General features: G+C 43.3%; 1 protein-coding gene across 4 annotated transcripts in view; it reads left to right on the top strand.

Annotated features, from left to right (window-relative positions):
• Nucleotides 1-16,287, top strand: part of itgb3bp (integrin subunit beta 3 binding protein) — a 121,577-nt gene that overhangs the window by 59,833 nt on the left and 45,457 nt on the right. For 2 of the 4 annotated variants that reach the window (XM_069521637.1, XM_069521638.1), the window contains exon 8: nt 912-1,344. The exons of the other annotated variants lie outside the window; for them this stretch is intronic. In XM_069521637.1, the coding sequence (XP_069377738.1) occupies nt 912-997 (86 nt within the window). In that variant the 3' untranslated portion in view covers nt 998-1,344. Of the gene's footprint in view, nt 1-911; nt 1,345-16,287 lie in introns of those variants that run through there. 4 annotated transcript variants of the gene reach the window in all.

Here is a 16,287-nt window from a genome sequence, read left to right as displayed (position 1 = left end):
GATGTGTGTCCTGTTGTCTCTTTCCTCTGTGCCATGTCAGCGTTATAATCTGCTTACAGGCCTGTTAAACACGCTTTGCTGTTTTGTTTGATGTGCGTTTGCAAATCAATGACAAGCTTTTCCCAAACTTCTCTCACCAAAGTGTCACCCCCTCCCTCGGGTGGTGGTACATTGTTTTTCCACTCCGCAGTTTACACCCTTTGATACAAACGTCTTATTTGTTTCTCTGAGGCCTCGGCCTTGAATATCATGGGGCAAGATAAATATTTTGAAGCTTCATAGGGATAAATAATTGATTTATGCCGCACAGCAAAGCACGACATCCACCGCTTCACACAGCCTCGGCCGGGCTTTGTTTTTGGGGCCGCAGTGCAGCTGAGAGGACGATAATGTTTACCCCGGTGGAATTGCAATTAACGGAGGAAAACAGCTGCATGTACGTGCATCCGAGGCTGCGTCGAATTAAAGAGCGATGTACAAACACTGGCATTTGTTTACGTGTGGCGAGGGAGAGCGGTAAACAGAACTGAGTGATACAGTTCCTGTGATGAGGCCAGACACGTCAGATCAGACGGATCCGTGTGTCTGTCTGTCTTGTTGTCGTCTATACGTCCATCTGTCTCTGCTCTAATACACCAACTATAACTTAAAGCTTCTTCACTGGATTGAAATGTGTCTCTGAGCCTCCCTTCTCTCTCTCTCTCTCTCTCTCTCTCTCACACACACACACACACACACACACACAGGCCCACAGAAATTCTCATTACCTCATTAGCAGAGGCAGCTCTCATTTAGCTCTTTAATGACGGTTCTAGATGAATGGGCCTGGTGGTGATCCCAGCGCTGTGACTGGATTAGAGATAATGACTGATCTATGGGAAGTGTGACAGCCTCATCTCAACTCTCCCCAGGTCTCATCCTCTCGCCTCGGGCCGAGCAAAGTGAAGTCCACAGGCCAAATCTGGTCCTTAACACAGTTGACGTCTTCTTGAAATGACCCCTGTTGTTTCTGTTTCAGTATGTGGCATGAAAAGAGATTACCTGTCCTTATCCTTTTTCAATGAGCTTTTATAAAATACTGTTTATGAAAGATTTTCAGAACAAAAGTTGGTCTTCTTCCGACACTTTTTAATTAATTGCTCCATTCTTAAAGATACCGTTATCTATTAAATTACATATCTATGACTGCATATCTGTTGTTTTTGATCATTTTTTGATAATCTTTTATATGTTTTAATGGCCGATCAATGGGAAATCTACCTCAGGCTGTAAATGTTGTGGTATGTGCGATTGGCTCGTGTCATAACAGCACAAAAATCTACATTAAATAGATATAAACTAAAATAATTGAGCTTAAAATGTCCTACTCTTTACGTTTCTTTCTTCGAACAGTTTGATCTCTCTATCTATCACCCTGAACAGTGCTGCAAATCACAGTGCTGAGATCACAGTCACAGTCTCAGCAACCTTCCTTTATATGTGTCTGTATATATATATATATATATATATATATATATATATATATATATATATATATATATATGTTTACATGTCAAACATATGTATCCTGCCACACATCATTCTCTGTGTGGAGCTGCAGAGTAAAACACCGTATATCCAGTATGGTCCCATCTCACCTTAGTCTTTCTGCAGGCTTTACCCTCAATCCCTCCATTATGTCTCATCTTAACGCCCGAGGCCTTGGCTCGATCCCCCACAGTCGGCCTGCATCTGATCCATCAGTGCTGCTGCTCAGCTTCCAGCCTCCGCAGACCCAGGGCCTCCAGTCTGAGACCACAGGGGACTGGAACCTGTGTCTGGAACACCCAGCAAGACCACTGAGACCCACTGAGGGCCAGCCAGGCTGAATTAGTTCGGGCTATTATGGTGCCAGAGGTGTGTATTAAGACCCCATTGAGTTAGACTTGTTAGGTAACACATTTTCTATTATCTGCAGTGAGACGGTTCCACTGCTGATAGTAGAGTTTGTCTGGAAACCCTCAGTGTCTGTGCTGTTATACATATATGAGTATATAACACAGTATGTATTCAGTATTTGATCCCTGACAACAGAGACTCTTGTCCCACTTGTCACTATCTCTGGGTCGATAGTAATAAAGTAAAGAAAATAGTTCAGGCTGGGCAAGCGACTGATTTTACAGCTGCACAACAACATATCTTGTGTGGAACATCACATTTAAAGAGAATCAGATGTTTTGAATTAAGAAATTCTACCTACCGACTTTTTTTAAACTTGATATTTTTCCAAAACGTCATCTTTTCTCATGGTCCATCCCTCCAACCTAATTTCGGCATAATGTTGTTAGATGAGAAAATCATATGAAACAATTTGACCATTGAACTTTGTAACAGGCTTGACAGGTACTGGAAAACAATATTATCCTGCTGATAGTGGCATCTGATCAGAAAACACTATAAATAATATGAGTTTTGTTTTATCCCGTTATATAATAGTTGATATAAAACGGATGTATTTATTAACAGTGCTTACCAGTGACTGAGAGCAATATTTCAGCTTCTGTGTTTGGAAAGAAAAAACAATTAATTATTCCACCAAGGTTGAACGACTTTTTTATAGACTCAAACTCGAGGACAGAAAGTTTGAGCTTTTGTCTAATTCATTATCACCTGTTATAATCTATACCATGATCTATACTACACTATAATCTACTATAACTGAGCTGTGGTGACATTTATAATAAAAAAAATTGTTTTGAAATATCTTTTTACGCCATCTCAGTATCTGCTCGAGTTTAAAGTCAGAGTCTTCCTCAATGATTTTTGTTAATCAGCAGAAGATCACTGCATATGTGAAGAATGGGCCTCGCTGTATCAGAGTGTCCATGCCGGGTGAAGTCTGGGAGCGCTGGATAATGTAATACCTCCACCCCTCCTCCTCCCCTGCACGTTACCCCCACGGTGTGTGTGCCCAAGGCAGTGGGCGCCCTGGCTCCTGTGACTAGTGGGTTTGCTCCCTTCAGCTGCACCACTCATCTCCCGCTTTAATGTCATTTAGCTGCGGGGTGGCCGGCGCCTTGCTCGCCCATTAATCCCATTCCAAATGCCATAACATTTCCCAAAAAGCCCTTGCTTCTTAAAGCCGATAATTAGAATGTCTATTTAAAGTTCACCGCTCTCCCTTGCCATTATCAATTAAAAGCCGTTTAAAAGGAGATCGGTGGCAATCGTCAACAAATTAAATCTCTTCCTCACTCTTTGACGTTAAGTCCAGAATGCATAATAGGGGTCAGGAGAGGGCCTCTGCAAAGAGAGCCAGATATGAAATGTCCAAACAGCTCTGCTGAGCTAAAGAGCTGCCTTTATGACTGTGACTCGTACATTTTGTAAAATAGAAGAAAAGAGGCAAAGTGAGATTCGGATTGAGACGATCAAAGCTCGGGGGGAAAGGTCAACAAGATCAACAAGGCGACAATGCAGCAGACAGCACAGAACAGATTTTAATGGGAAATAAACTAATAAAAGTCAAAAGCCTCACATTATCCTCAATGTTCTAGTCTTTTAGTAAATAGCACATGCTATACAAAGACATTAGTTTGTGGTGCAACCATGATAATTGAGTTTTGGCTCTGCCTTCGTCATTTCTTCTTCTCATTTCCTGTCATGTTCTTTTTTTTTGAATGCATGCAGTTTGTCGCATGATTAACAGGCCAGCAAAGGTGGAACGTTTGCTTCTAATTTGATCCCAGATAAAACTGGAAGCGGAAAAGAAAATGTATTTTTTCGAGATTTTCATTTGGAGGCATCACCTCATTACTGGCTGACGATGATACATGAGTGTCGCACACAGGAAAAGGATCATTTTCTCAAAGGAAGCCCAAACCTTATTGTTGGGAATGTACCATCTGGATCTCAAAGGGCTCCGCTCCCACATCTATCTTCTCTGGGATAACACGGGAGTCGGCACGGGGAGGCAAGACTGATTGGTGATGAATTATGTATACTTTTAGCAAATTGTGATATTTGTCTGGCAACGTGATGTTGCATATGACAAACCCAAATCATCATCATGAGCGTGTGATCGTTTTTAGGCACTCTATCATCAGACATGGCTTTAATATCTGGCAGAGTACAGATTTCTAGAATTACTGCACGCGGCAAATTATTTTAAAATACATAAACTGTCTTCATTTTGCATATATATGTTAAAACGGCTCCTTTTTCTAGGTGACAATATAAATTCAGCCGCAAAGCTGTAAAAAAGTCAACATATTATGGTGTTTGATGCATAACTTTTTCTTGCTGTGTGCATGCATGCAAGCCCATTATGTTTAATGTTGCTCTCAGGGGCAAACAGTGTCCCCCTTGTTCCTCCCACCTCTGATAGTGACAGGGTGAGCCTGAGGAGGTGTGCCCTCTAATAAAACATTTATATCCAGCAAAACAGCGTGTCCAGCTCCAGCCACAACACAGGCTTTGACACCGGGGGCTCTTTTGAAGTTCGCCACCAAGATTTAGAGGCTTTTCTAAGGGGGGCCCATTGTTCAGCGCTCTCCTCCCTCCACACTCCCTCCCCCTGCTTCAAGACGCTGGGTGCTAAAGTCTCACAGTAATCTGCAAGCCACTTCAAAAGATGCCCCACATGAAAGGGCTCGGTTTGACCCCTGCCCACTAAGTAGCAGCTAAATTGGTAGATCGAAAAGCAGGGTAATTTGTATCAACTCAGTAAGATACTGTGCAGCCAAACAGGAAGGTCATGCCTTCATGCCGTGGCCTTAGCCCCAGCCCCATAGCAACAAGACATCAATGTAACATCAGTTTCCCAAAACACCGGCTTGCACTCTCTCAAAATGATGCGTGTAAACAAGGCTCGATTGTGGCGAAACAATTAGCCTCCAATTGTGGCGCATCGGCGTGCAAGAGGAAGCAAAGTAGGACAGGAAGTGTGTGTGTCTTACCCTTTTTTTCCAAAAAGCTGGCACAGGATAACTGTCCTGTGTAGCCTAGGAGATAATGTCTGATAATGGTAGGCTAATGATGCTTGGACTGATTGAATTAAGCCAGAGGTCCGGCGGGTCAGAGCCTCGGAGCCTATGAGTGACTCACCTTCCCCCTGCAGCTCCACACACACACACACTCCTGGGAAAAGGCAGAGATCGGTGTTTCCCCCCCCCCGGCCCCAGTTTTTACAGCTCAACCAAAATTCTCATGGTGCTAAAATCAATGTTGCCATTGTTGAGGCCAAACAGCACGTCCTGACCATGGCCAATGCAAAGAATTCCAAGTGGCAGGGCCTGCTGGCCTGTTGGGATCTACAGATTTGATTATGAGAAGGGCCAACGTTGTTTTTCAAGCCCGTCACATAAAGAGGGTCTTGTTCGACTCCAGGACAATGGGAGCTCTAAGTGGCATGTGAAACTGACCTGACTGTGTGCAATAATTCAAGCCTTTGATTTGACAAATGTTTTTGTGCCTTCCTCCACATCTGCAAATACCTCCACTTTTTTTCTGCAGACGCTCTTCTCCTCTCTGCTCCTCGTCCAGTAAGAACTGGCTCACACGAGATTTAGCTCACCCAATGAAAAATAGGAAGGGAGAAAATGAAAAGAGCAAAAGGACTTTGGTGGAGAAAAGACGGAGAGATCTCATCACGTCGGAGGGAAAATGTTGGGTACGCAGTTAAGTTTGGCTGTTTGGCTTTTGTTGTTTGAATTAAAATAAAGGTTTCCTTCTCTGCCGTCACATTACATTAGTGGCAGCTGCGATGGCTGCTATCAGCCCGGCTCCTGGCTGCAGCTCTGTGTGGAGCGAAGCTGACGGTGTGTGGAAACTAACACAGGCACTGTGCTGTGACCGCGTCACCTGCAATCAGGCCCAGCAGCCAGCCAGATTAATCATGACAGTAGGCAATATTTCCAACATTATTAGAAGAGAAACCTAATATTTTGGGACATCAGGGATCCCGGTGCCGGTGTCCATCAAAGTGAGAGCCTTCATTTAATGCTCCTTGGATGGGTAACCCTGGCACTTAACCCCTTTTAGATATTCCATCTCTCTCTTCTCCTCCTCTCTCCACACACACACACACACATGAACACACACATGAACACACACACACACACACACACCGTCTGATGGCTTATGATGAGGCATACCTCCCAAACTGAGATGATGCATTTATTCCCAACACAATTTCTCACTGTCATTACAACATGTTTTTACAAAGCCAAAGAAGAAATTGTACACATATATCTGCTGCGGTAAACATCAGGTCCTATTTGCCCGGGATTGTGCAAAGGGCTGTGAGGGTAAGTGAAAACAAAATGGACCTGCCACACCTGTGTACATGTGTGATTGTATGGGCCGGTGGAGATGTGCACTTACTGTGTGCGGTTACGGCGCTGTGTTCACTGCAGGTGTGTGTCTGGAGGATCTTATTGTGCTTTTCTGTGCAAAACTAGTGCCACTAACTCTTTATATTTTGTTTAAAGGTGTGTGTGTTGGTGTGTTTCTGTGTGTTGCAATCAGTTTGATTTGACGTGATTGCGTCTGGCAGGTAGTGTGTGCAGGTGCTGTGAATCGTAGAGATCCTAATCGTGACTCATCACCGCTCCTCTCCTCGGATCCCAGGACGTTTCACCCCTCAGAAGGTCTGTCGATGGACAATGTGTTTGCATATGGATTAACAAATGCTCAGACACACGTGAGATGCAAACGAAAAGCTCCATGTTGTGTGTCAGTACACGCAGAATGATGCCGCACATACTGTGCACGTCAGGCTCTGAAGAATTTATTCAAAAATGTTTTTGAGAGAACCCTGCAGTTTGGAAATACTGAGGAACTTTTTAAAGTAGACATTCAGTCGTGAACAAAATAACCCCACCATGGTCACTGACTTTCAAACATATTGCATGATCTTCCTCATGCAGGAAAATAATCTCCCCTTTGCAGAAATTTAGAATCTAACTGTTTATTTTCCTTCAGCTTTTTAGAGCGCTGTATATTTGAACCAAAATAGCTTCTCTGTGGTTTCCCTCCAATGACCAAAAATGAATATCGGCCAGTCAGACAAATTGGCTAATGTAATTCTATCAACACCCAAAACCCAAACCACCGCTGCCATGCGACTCTTTGTTTTTCAAAGAAACACAACTTTCATAATGCACTTCACACATTAGACTCATGAATCAAATTTGTAATTTTGATTAAAACTGAAATCCTGCGACTGGAAATATCTTCAAGTTTCTTAGCATCACTTTGGATTAGTAAAAAACACACCAAAACGATTTTCACAAGAGAATCATGACCTGCACACTTCACCTGCAGACAATACTCATTCATTGACATCCATTCTTTGACCTACTGTGCTTTACAGTCTGCGATGCGTTTACTGACATATCAGTCATATTGATCCCCAAAACGCTGCTGTTTATTTGCCCGTCGAAGGACTCAATTGGCAATCAATGCGCGGTTAGTTTCATTTTGCTCAACGACAGCGCGCCCTTCATTCTCCGAGGCCTTGAAAGGAGAGCGAGACGATGTTGTTGTGTTGGCGTGTGCCGCGGCTGTTTTCATCAGGGGGTTTGGGGTGCCTAATACACCATGGCGGTCCCCCATTTGTTTAATTTGTAAGGCTCTGACATCAATTGTTGAGCTTCATTTGCCCCGTCGAAACGTCACATGTCACCGCTAATGAGCCAAGCTGTGTGTGTGTGTGTGTGTGTGTGTGTGTGTGTGTGTGATGTACGCATGTGAAGTGTGTGTGCATGAATACAGGGGTGCCAAGGCCTGCATGCTTGTGTGTGTGTGTGTGAGCTGGAGAATGGGTGGTTTGTAATTTGCATCAAGGGGCAATTCTCCAATGAATTTTATTTATACATGTGAAGAGAGTAAAGACCAACAGCGATGATGTATATAGTAATTTTCTATATCCTACATTATGAGCATAGATTTATACAGAACGTCAACACTTTGATCTCCACGGCTTCACCTTCAATTTCTCAGTATCTGTCTTTTATTTTACATATTAAGACAATTGGTCATGTCAGTGTTTTTATTACCACCTGTATTGTGAAGATTGTGGAAATACAGACTCAAGAGCCACATCGATAGAGACGAACCAGTTTGTTTCAAGCTGCAGCTACATGGATTTCAAACTGAAACCTTCTGGAGGGGATGTATGTGAAAACACAAATGTTTAAGTCTGTTGCTATGGATGTTTTTTTTAGAATTTACATTGATTTTGGTGAGAATCAAAGACAAAAGACTATTTCTGTTGCACTGTAGTTAATTGTTAATCTATAGGACGTCTGCACTGCTTCCCCCAAATCCACACCTCCAGTGGAGGTGTTGAGTGAATTAATAAATGCTCAGGTTGACAAATTCCAGAATCTCCCTTTAAACTGTGTAAATCAACATAAACCGCGTTGCGCAGATTCTTTATCCACAGCGATTCCAGTGGATTCTGGTTTGTGTGTTGGACAAAAAGAACAGATCATTAGGTTTTGCTGTTCTGGCCGCTCTTTCATACTCAATGGACCTTCATGAGAACTCACATTTGCACAGATGCTGTGTGTGCGTGATAATGACCAGTGGTCTGCTTGTTGTTGGAAACGATGACTTCAGAGAGGTCTGTCACTGTGAGTCTGCCGCTGTGGTCCATTCCTTTCCTCAGGCTGCAGTGACACACACACACACACACACACACATGCATGAAAACACACACACAGACGCACGCTTAACCCTGCTACACATGAGTACATGCATGCCAGTATTGATACACTTATACCCCCACATGCACACAGGGGCTCACACACATAAATCTATTAGTCAGACAGTGAAAAGCAAAGTGCAGGGATGGACAAATAGAGCGACTGAAGGCCCACGCACCACAGTGATAACCCTGACGCATGACTCAATTCAGGGAATATGCCCAGTCACATCAAAACATGCTCTTTGTCACCAGGCCCCGAAAAACATGTTTGTCATGTTGCCCTCTGAGGGTTATGTGTTCCCCAACTCGCAGGTCCAAGTATAATTATTCAGCATCTCAAAGGCCACCATTCATCTTCCCTTATGGCCGACCGCTGCCCGGAAGTGATCTAAACATGACCGCGAGAACCTATCACAGAATATCTGAAAGCAAGGCGGGGGAGTCCAGGGGCATAATTCTGTTGTGAAGGGCTAATGCATTCACACCCACACAGATTGACTCACCCCGACAAAAGAGGCTGTGTTGTCTATTCTAGGCAGCTGGGCAGGATGGCGAAACTTGGAATCCTTTGTAGGCCGGAAGAAAAGTCTCTCTTTGTCGGATTTTTACAGAGTATATTTTACCATACGCCTTTGCACGGCCGCTCAGGCATTCATCGTTGCAACAAGGCTAAAGAAAGTTTGCATAGATTAGCAGAGTTATTGCAAATGTTAAGCCCACTTATGTGTTAATCAAGCCCTTTTTTATGAAATGCAGGCCTGGTCCGTGTGGGAATTGTTTTTCTCAGTCCTCCGACACCAGCGCTGTTTATCTTTGTAAACTGCACTCACACACTCAAACTGTGGATGCATGAGGCGACAGAGGGAGGAGGAATCAAAGGGTTACCAGTTTGCCTTAAAGGAGGTTTTAAAGAACATTGGAGGTTTGTTTCACTGAGTCATATGTTAAGAGTGGGACTCATGAATGAGAACATTGGTGTCACAGGGAAGAGAAGAAAGTGAAAGCATAAAAAAAAATCATTCATAATTCCCAAGTTATTTATTATTTCTCCGGAAAGAGATAAGATCGTGTTTAGTAAACAAACAGGGAAGAGAAGGAACATCACGCCTGCTGTGAGCAAGAGTCAAACACAGCAGACTAGTGGGTTGTGCCGAGTTTGGACATAAAAACCAAAATGCCTGTCGGTCTCAGGTCGCGCTCGGTCCCTGCTCGCTCTCGCTCAGTTTGTGTCAGACAGAAAAATGCGGCCTGAGTCACGCTCTTCTCCGCAGCTGTTTTAGCCCGTTTTAATTCCACTACTCAGCCTCCCAAACATTACATCCATATGTGATTGTTGATCTCATCTTCCTCTGGTTTCAGGCTCTTACACTAGATAATGGAACCTGGCCACAGGGATTTGCTCTCATTCAGCCACAGGCACAGAGCTGACGTCTGGCTCACGGATGGCGTTCCAGTTCATCCCAAAGGTGTTACACAGGGATGAGGTCAGGGCTCTGAGCAGGCCAGTCTAGTTCTTACACACCAAACTGGGAAAACCATTTTTTGTCGTCTGGATTTTTTGTGCGCAGGGATATTGTCACGTTGAAACAGAAAAGGGCGCCTCCGCCAGTGGTGGACAGGGGTGCCCACATAGTTCTGGCCTTACATCGTGAAAACAGGCAGCAGATTTGCATTAGTGCACCATGAGGGTCTTCCCTGTTTTTGTGTCTCTGTCACAGACTCAGAGATTTACTCACTGCAGCTGGGACGTGAGAAGTTTCTGACCTGAGCAGAGGTCAAGGTCACAGGAGCCAGAAGTGCAGCTTAGTGCAACTGCTCAGCTTCCTGTACAGCAACTCACCACAACACTGTCCCCTCTGTGTTGATGCTCGCAGCTCGTAGGTCAGAAACTTTCCATTTTCTGGTTTGCCTTGAATGCACTAATAGATAGGGAGTATCCTCGCTGCCAATCAAAATGAGCCTTTTGCCCTCGCCTGGGTGGAGATTGTTGCAGTAGCACTGGAGCATCCTGTTTAGTTATTCAATTACCATAAAGGCCGGTTACCTCAAAACAAGTTTATTGAGTTATAAAAAAATCTATTTTGCACAAAGAGAGAACACCGAGATATGTAAAACTGAACGCCCTGCCAAGTCTGTGACCTTTGGAACATTTTGACCGTCTTGTTTGGGGTATTTTTGGAAATTAAATGTGCTGTGAGTCTATTTACGCTGAAGCAGAGGAAAAGCAGATTTTAGAGTCTAATATGTGCTTGAAAGAAATAAAACGAAAATCAGACAAATAAAACTGCTAATACGTCTTCATAATAGATATGTTTTCCCATGATGTTCTGCAACAATTCTTCCTCAGATTTGATTAGCTTAATCTAATATTCCTCTGAACACCTAACATTTTTCATTGTCTTCTCTGTAATTTCTCCACGGACAACGAGGGAGACCTCAGTATCTGCACAGGTGTGTGTGTGTGTGTGTGTGTGGATCACAGGTGTCTATGCATGTGTCACTGTATTGCAGTACTGTGTCTCGTGTGTGTGTGCGTCTCAGATTTCCCTCTGTGTGCGCGCCGTGTTTTGTAAGAAACAAAACACACTACCGGCTGTCACAACACATTTAGCAGCTCTCATCCACCGTGAAATGTTTAGTTACTCTGTCAAACCTCTCTGGCACGGCTCCAGGTTGTAAATGAATGTATAGCTCCTATGCACCTTGGTGATTCCTTATGCAAAGGACTGTTTAAATAAGGCATTTAGCCACCGGTGCTAATCTACCCGACGAAGCCTCAGCTGTTTTTCAGCTGATGTGACGACTGTCGAGAGTCGCGGGCTGGACGTGCATCTTTTCGTGCAAAGCTGAGTCACGTCAGTTCCACACACTTGGCAGAACTTAAAAATTTGGCTGCAGAGGTTTGGCTCTAAAAAAGTGATAATTCTGAAGTTTGAACTCTGAACTCTCCTTCAAGTGTGAAATAAGGTTGTGTGTGGTCTGGTGACGAGGATGAGTTCCAACCAGTTATTTCTCTTCAGGGTGATAACGTATCGTCATAGCGTGTGAATCCGAATGGGCCACAAAACATATACCCTGACCTCATTTGACGATTATTTCTCCAGTGTCAGAATATGTACAGATGAGAAGCACATGGCTTTTATCAGATGTCCTCAGACACTTCTTCCTCCACTTCAGCTGACTTACATATTATTACATTAGATTAGACTATATGATTTAATGTTCCCTGGTATAATGTTTTGAATCAAGTGCAATACATCACCACTCTTGTGACTTGTATTCCATGTTCTGCTGTTGTTGTTGAGTGAAAGCAGTGATGTGACGACCTGATGAATGACAGTACCTGAATCATACAAATACAGTGAATCTTACACGTCTCAGCAAAGGAAGGTCAGTGACATTACAAACAGTGTTAGAAAACAAGACGCAAGATTATTGACTCTGGACTTTGAGTCTTCAGTCATCCAGATCTCATCTCAATCTTCAATAATCTGAATATTGTTCAGCCCGGGCATCTTACCAGACCGGGAGCTAAGTGGCGTTCCAACACTCACCTATTAATGAGCTCTGGGTAGTTAAGAAAGACTGAGATTGCAAATTCAAACGGCCAAAATAAAAATATGTCTTCTCCGTCGGGCGATCGGGCCTTAGAGACAGATTGAGGAGGTCAGACGTCTGCGAGGAGCTTTGTGCTGAACCGCTATTCCTTCACGTCGAAAGGTGACAGTTGAGGTGGTTCGAGTTCCTTCCATTGGAAATTTACCGGGGAAATCCAACAGGGAGGAGACCCAGAACTCACTGGAGGGCCTAAATATCCCATCATGCCTGGGAATACCTCAGGATCCCCCATTAAGAGCCGCAAAGCATAGCTGGGGAGAGAAATATCTGGAATATCCTCCTTCACTGGCTGCCTCCTCGACTCGATCTCGGATAAGTGGGGGACGATTGGCGATGGATGGATGAATAATGTAATAAACTTGTGTATATTAATATCAATATAACTACACCCATTTAAAACCTGATCAGCCACAGGAAACCACACATTATATCTCATATTGTCTTCTGCTTGTTGTGCTGAAATTAATTAGTAATTTACCCCTCAGGTCCTTCAGAAGATTAAGATTGTTCATCGCTGTGTTGTATGGTGCATTCAACACTTCACTGAAAGGATGTTACAGGTTGGGTTTTGATGATGGATTTAAATTTGTACACGTTGCTGAGATTCGAGTAAATCAACTTCGCATGTTTCATATTTAAAAACTCAGCACCGGAATTCCTGCTTGTTTCTGTCCTTCAGTGAATCAGACATCAGATACAAACAGTCTGTAAGGAGAGGAAACACAATGGCTCCTCTTCAGCTGAAACTGACCTACATATGGCTGCGAGCCTCTCCAGCTCGCTCACTGATGTGGTGGCACTTCAGACGTAATTTCACTTTGAACAGACTTATTTCTTGAGAAAATACCACATATATTGGATTTGAACTTGTGTTAAATTCAACCACATGGGCTGAACAGTTTCATAATGATAATAAATTGGATTAGTGTTTGTGGCGCTGACAGAAACATGGGGCTGATTTAAGGCGAGGCCGTTATCCCTTGTGGGCCTGTCACATGTTGCACAAAGTATATGAATCAACTTAAATAATCGAATCAGCTCAAGATTAAATTAGTCCTTAGAAATAAGAGAGAGAGAGAAAAAGCCTCTCTTGTGACACTGAACGTCGGAGCTGCTGTGCTCAGGGCACTGACGGAGACACGAAGTTGGAAGTTTGGAGGCTTGAAACATGTCATGATCAAATATAAACCTAAAGCTGCAATATGAAACTATTTTGACAAAGCATCTAGTGTCACAAGTTACCGTTGGAATTAGCAAAAAAGACAGATTGTTCCAACTGTTGTGTCCTTTTGCAGCATTTTCTCACACTCTACATATTCTGTCCATATTCTGTTTACACTGTATATATTAGCTTTTATTCCATTTCTATTCTCATATATTTCTTTGTATTTCCTTGTTACTTACTACTTTACTTGCTACTGTTACAATGCAAATTTCCTTGTTGCGGAACTAAAAAAGGAATATTAATTATGTTATTAATGCCGTTAAACAAACATAAAGAAACGAAAACCAGTGAAACTGACATGACTGAAATCCTCCAATCATCCGGACCTGAATTCTGTTTTCTTAAGATCCATGAGTTATTTCCTGGGACATTGGTGAAAATGTCATCTATCAATATTATATAACGTGATAAATAAATTCCAGTATTCTGATGTGGATCCGCTCCAAAACATAATGGATTCTTTCTTGGCCCTTGTCCCATCCTTCCGCCAATTTCCGTGCAAATTCGCTCAGTAGTTTTTGTGTAATGCTGCTGACAAACAAACAAATCAACCAACAAACAGACAGGGGTGAAAAACCAACCCTCCCTGTGAACACAAACTTTGAGGGCTGTGGTCTCAATCTGATGAATTCCCTCAAGTCACAATCACAGCCACATTTCTAGAGGTCTATATTCTAGCTTGGCACGACAGCAACGCAACAAACGTGTGTCGTACTCAGAGACGTAATGACAGAGGGGGGAGAGAGTGAGATCTCCTCTGTTCTCTCCCTCGTCCAGCTGTGTAGCCAAAGTTCAGAAAAAGACCCTCAGGTGTTTTCTGACTGACCCAGCCCACAGAAGACTGAGTGTCCTGTGCACCGCTTCCATCTCCACGCAGGTCAAAGAGCACAGCCATCTTTGCTCCCGCTCCCGCAAACAGTTGACACATCGTGATGAGTGAAAGGTGTGCGAGGAGCGGGGGAGCGGGAGCAGCGTGGTGGGACTGATGGTACGTGACAGAGAGGTGGAGAGAGAGCTTCGTTTCAGCGCGGCCTAATTGAAGGATGTTTTAATGCTGTCAGAGGACGGCAGGTTGGAATAATCATAGCTATTTGTTTACCCAGCACACACCCCGATTGACTTTTAATGGCTGCAGCCTGTGTTGTGTTTGCGATGTGCCCTGGTGAATGTGACTTTCATTACTGTGTGGAAAACATTCGCTCATCTCTTGGTTTACATGAGGATTCTGGATTGTGCACAATTGATGAAGGAGCGGGTTGTTTGTTGAAATTGCAGAGTTGATACCGGACCTGTGTTATTATACTGCTGGCGATGAGCATCGGTGCAGACTATGACCTGTTGACAATTAAAATGAACTTTGCATAAAATGTGCAGACAATCGGCTCTGGACATTTTCTGGAGTTTTCCTTTCTGCATAGCTTTTCACAGTCGGAAACTCAGGTGAAGAGTGGAGTCTGGGTAGAACATGCAGGAGGCAGGACAGGACATAAATTATGCTTATGGATCATGCCAACGTCGACCTGTATCTCCAAAAGCTCCTGAATCCCTTCGTCTTTCCATGTTGACATATTTGTTGCTCCTCTTTTTCTTTTTCGAGATTTTGGGACTGATCTGTTTTTCATCCATCTGTCGTGTATCACAAAACGTTGCGAAACTTCATCAACCCACATTTTCCTCCTGTTTCCTCACATGGGCTCACTCTTTACTAGGAGGCAGGAAAAGTTCCAGAAAATGTCAGCAGCAACTGACTCGTACATTTGTCCCTGGACTTGTCAGAGATTTTTGCAACTGTTATCAATTTTATTCTTAGTGTGGCAAAACCAAAAGGTTGACTCATTGACTACATATTTTTAAGCATTGTCCATTTCCTTAGGTTTTGTTGTTAAGTGGAAAATAAAGAATCATTTTATACAACTCGAGTCCTATTTTTGTATAGTTTTGACCACCATCTTTATTTTTAATAGTTTTCATTACTGGCGAGGTGGATTTGTTTACTTTTGGTTTAAATCTCACATAAAGTAAAGTAAATGTGATTTAAACTCGCTCACTGAGTGTCATATTCTAACCTCCACTGCTGCATCCTGTTAATTAAAAATCAACACATGTAACACTCTGTTTGATAATCCAAAAAGAACCGACTCCAGGCAATTATTAACGTGCTGACTTTAAAGGGGGCACCAGTTTATTCATTGAGAGATAAGTTTTGTCTGACCTTCTCTGAGGCTGGGTCAGGGGTCATGCCACCAAAGGAGGGATTTAAAAGATGGCGATCCTGCTGGTGCTGCTTCTTCACTTCAGCCCCCGGGGCAGAAACTTCCTGTTTGCCAAAAAGAACAACAAAAGCTGCCTTGTTATCTTGCATTATTACCAACTCGCACATCTTAGGGAGTCATGAAGTCGACTGCAGGGGGAGGTGAGGGGCCAGTCCTGTAATCTACAGCTGCAGCGGGGGGTCAATTTAGTCGGGATGGAGCCTCTTTTATTTTTTTTACCATTCCTGCCTAAGTTCCTTATGGGGCATTGATCAGTTGTTGGTGGGAGGAGTCTGGTGGAGAATGGTGCTGTTATCTCTTTAAAGACCTAATACACAGGTCGTCATTTTCTGAAGATGCACAGTTTTACCAGGAGTAAAATCAACGTGCATGACACTGCTGTATACTAGTTTTCATAGGTTTGGAGAATCAAACGTATCAGAATCAGGTTTTATTGCCAAGCAGGTTTACACATACAAGGAAATTGCTGTGGTGTATTT

Source organism: Paralichthys olivaceus, chromosome 3, assembly GCF_024713975.1.
Source record: "Paralichthys olivaceus isolate ysfri-2021 chromosome 3, ASM2471397v2, whole genome shotgun sequence".
Lineage (NCBI taxonomy): Eukaryota > Metazoa > Chordata > Actinopteri > Pleuronectiformes > Paralichthyidae > Paralichthys > Paralichthys olivaceus.
This window is presented reverse-complemented; position numbering and strand designations above follow the sequence as displayed.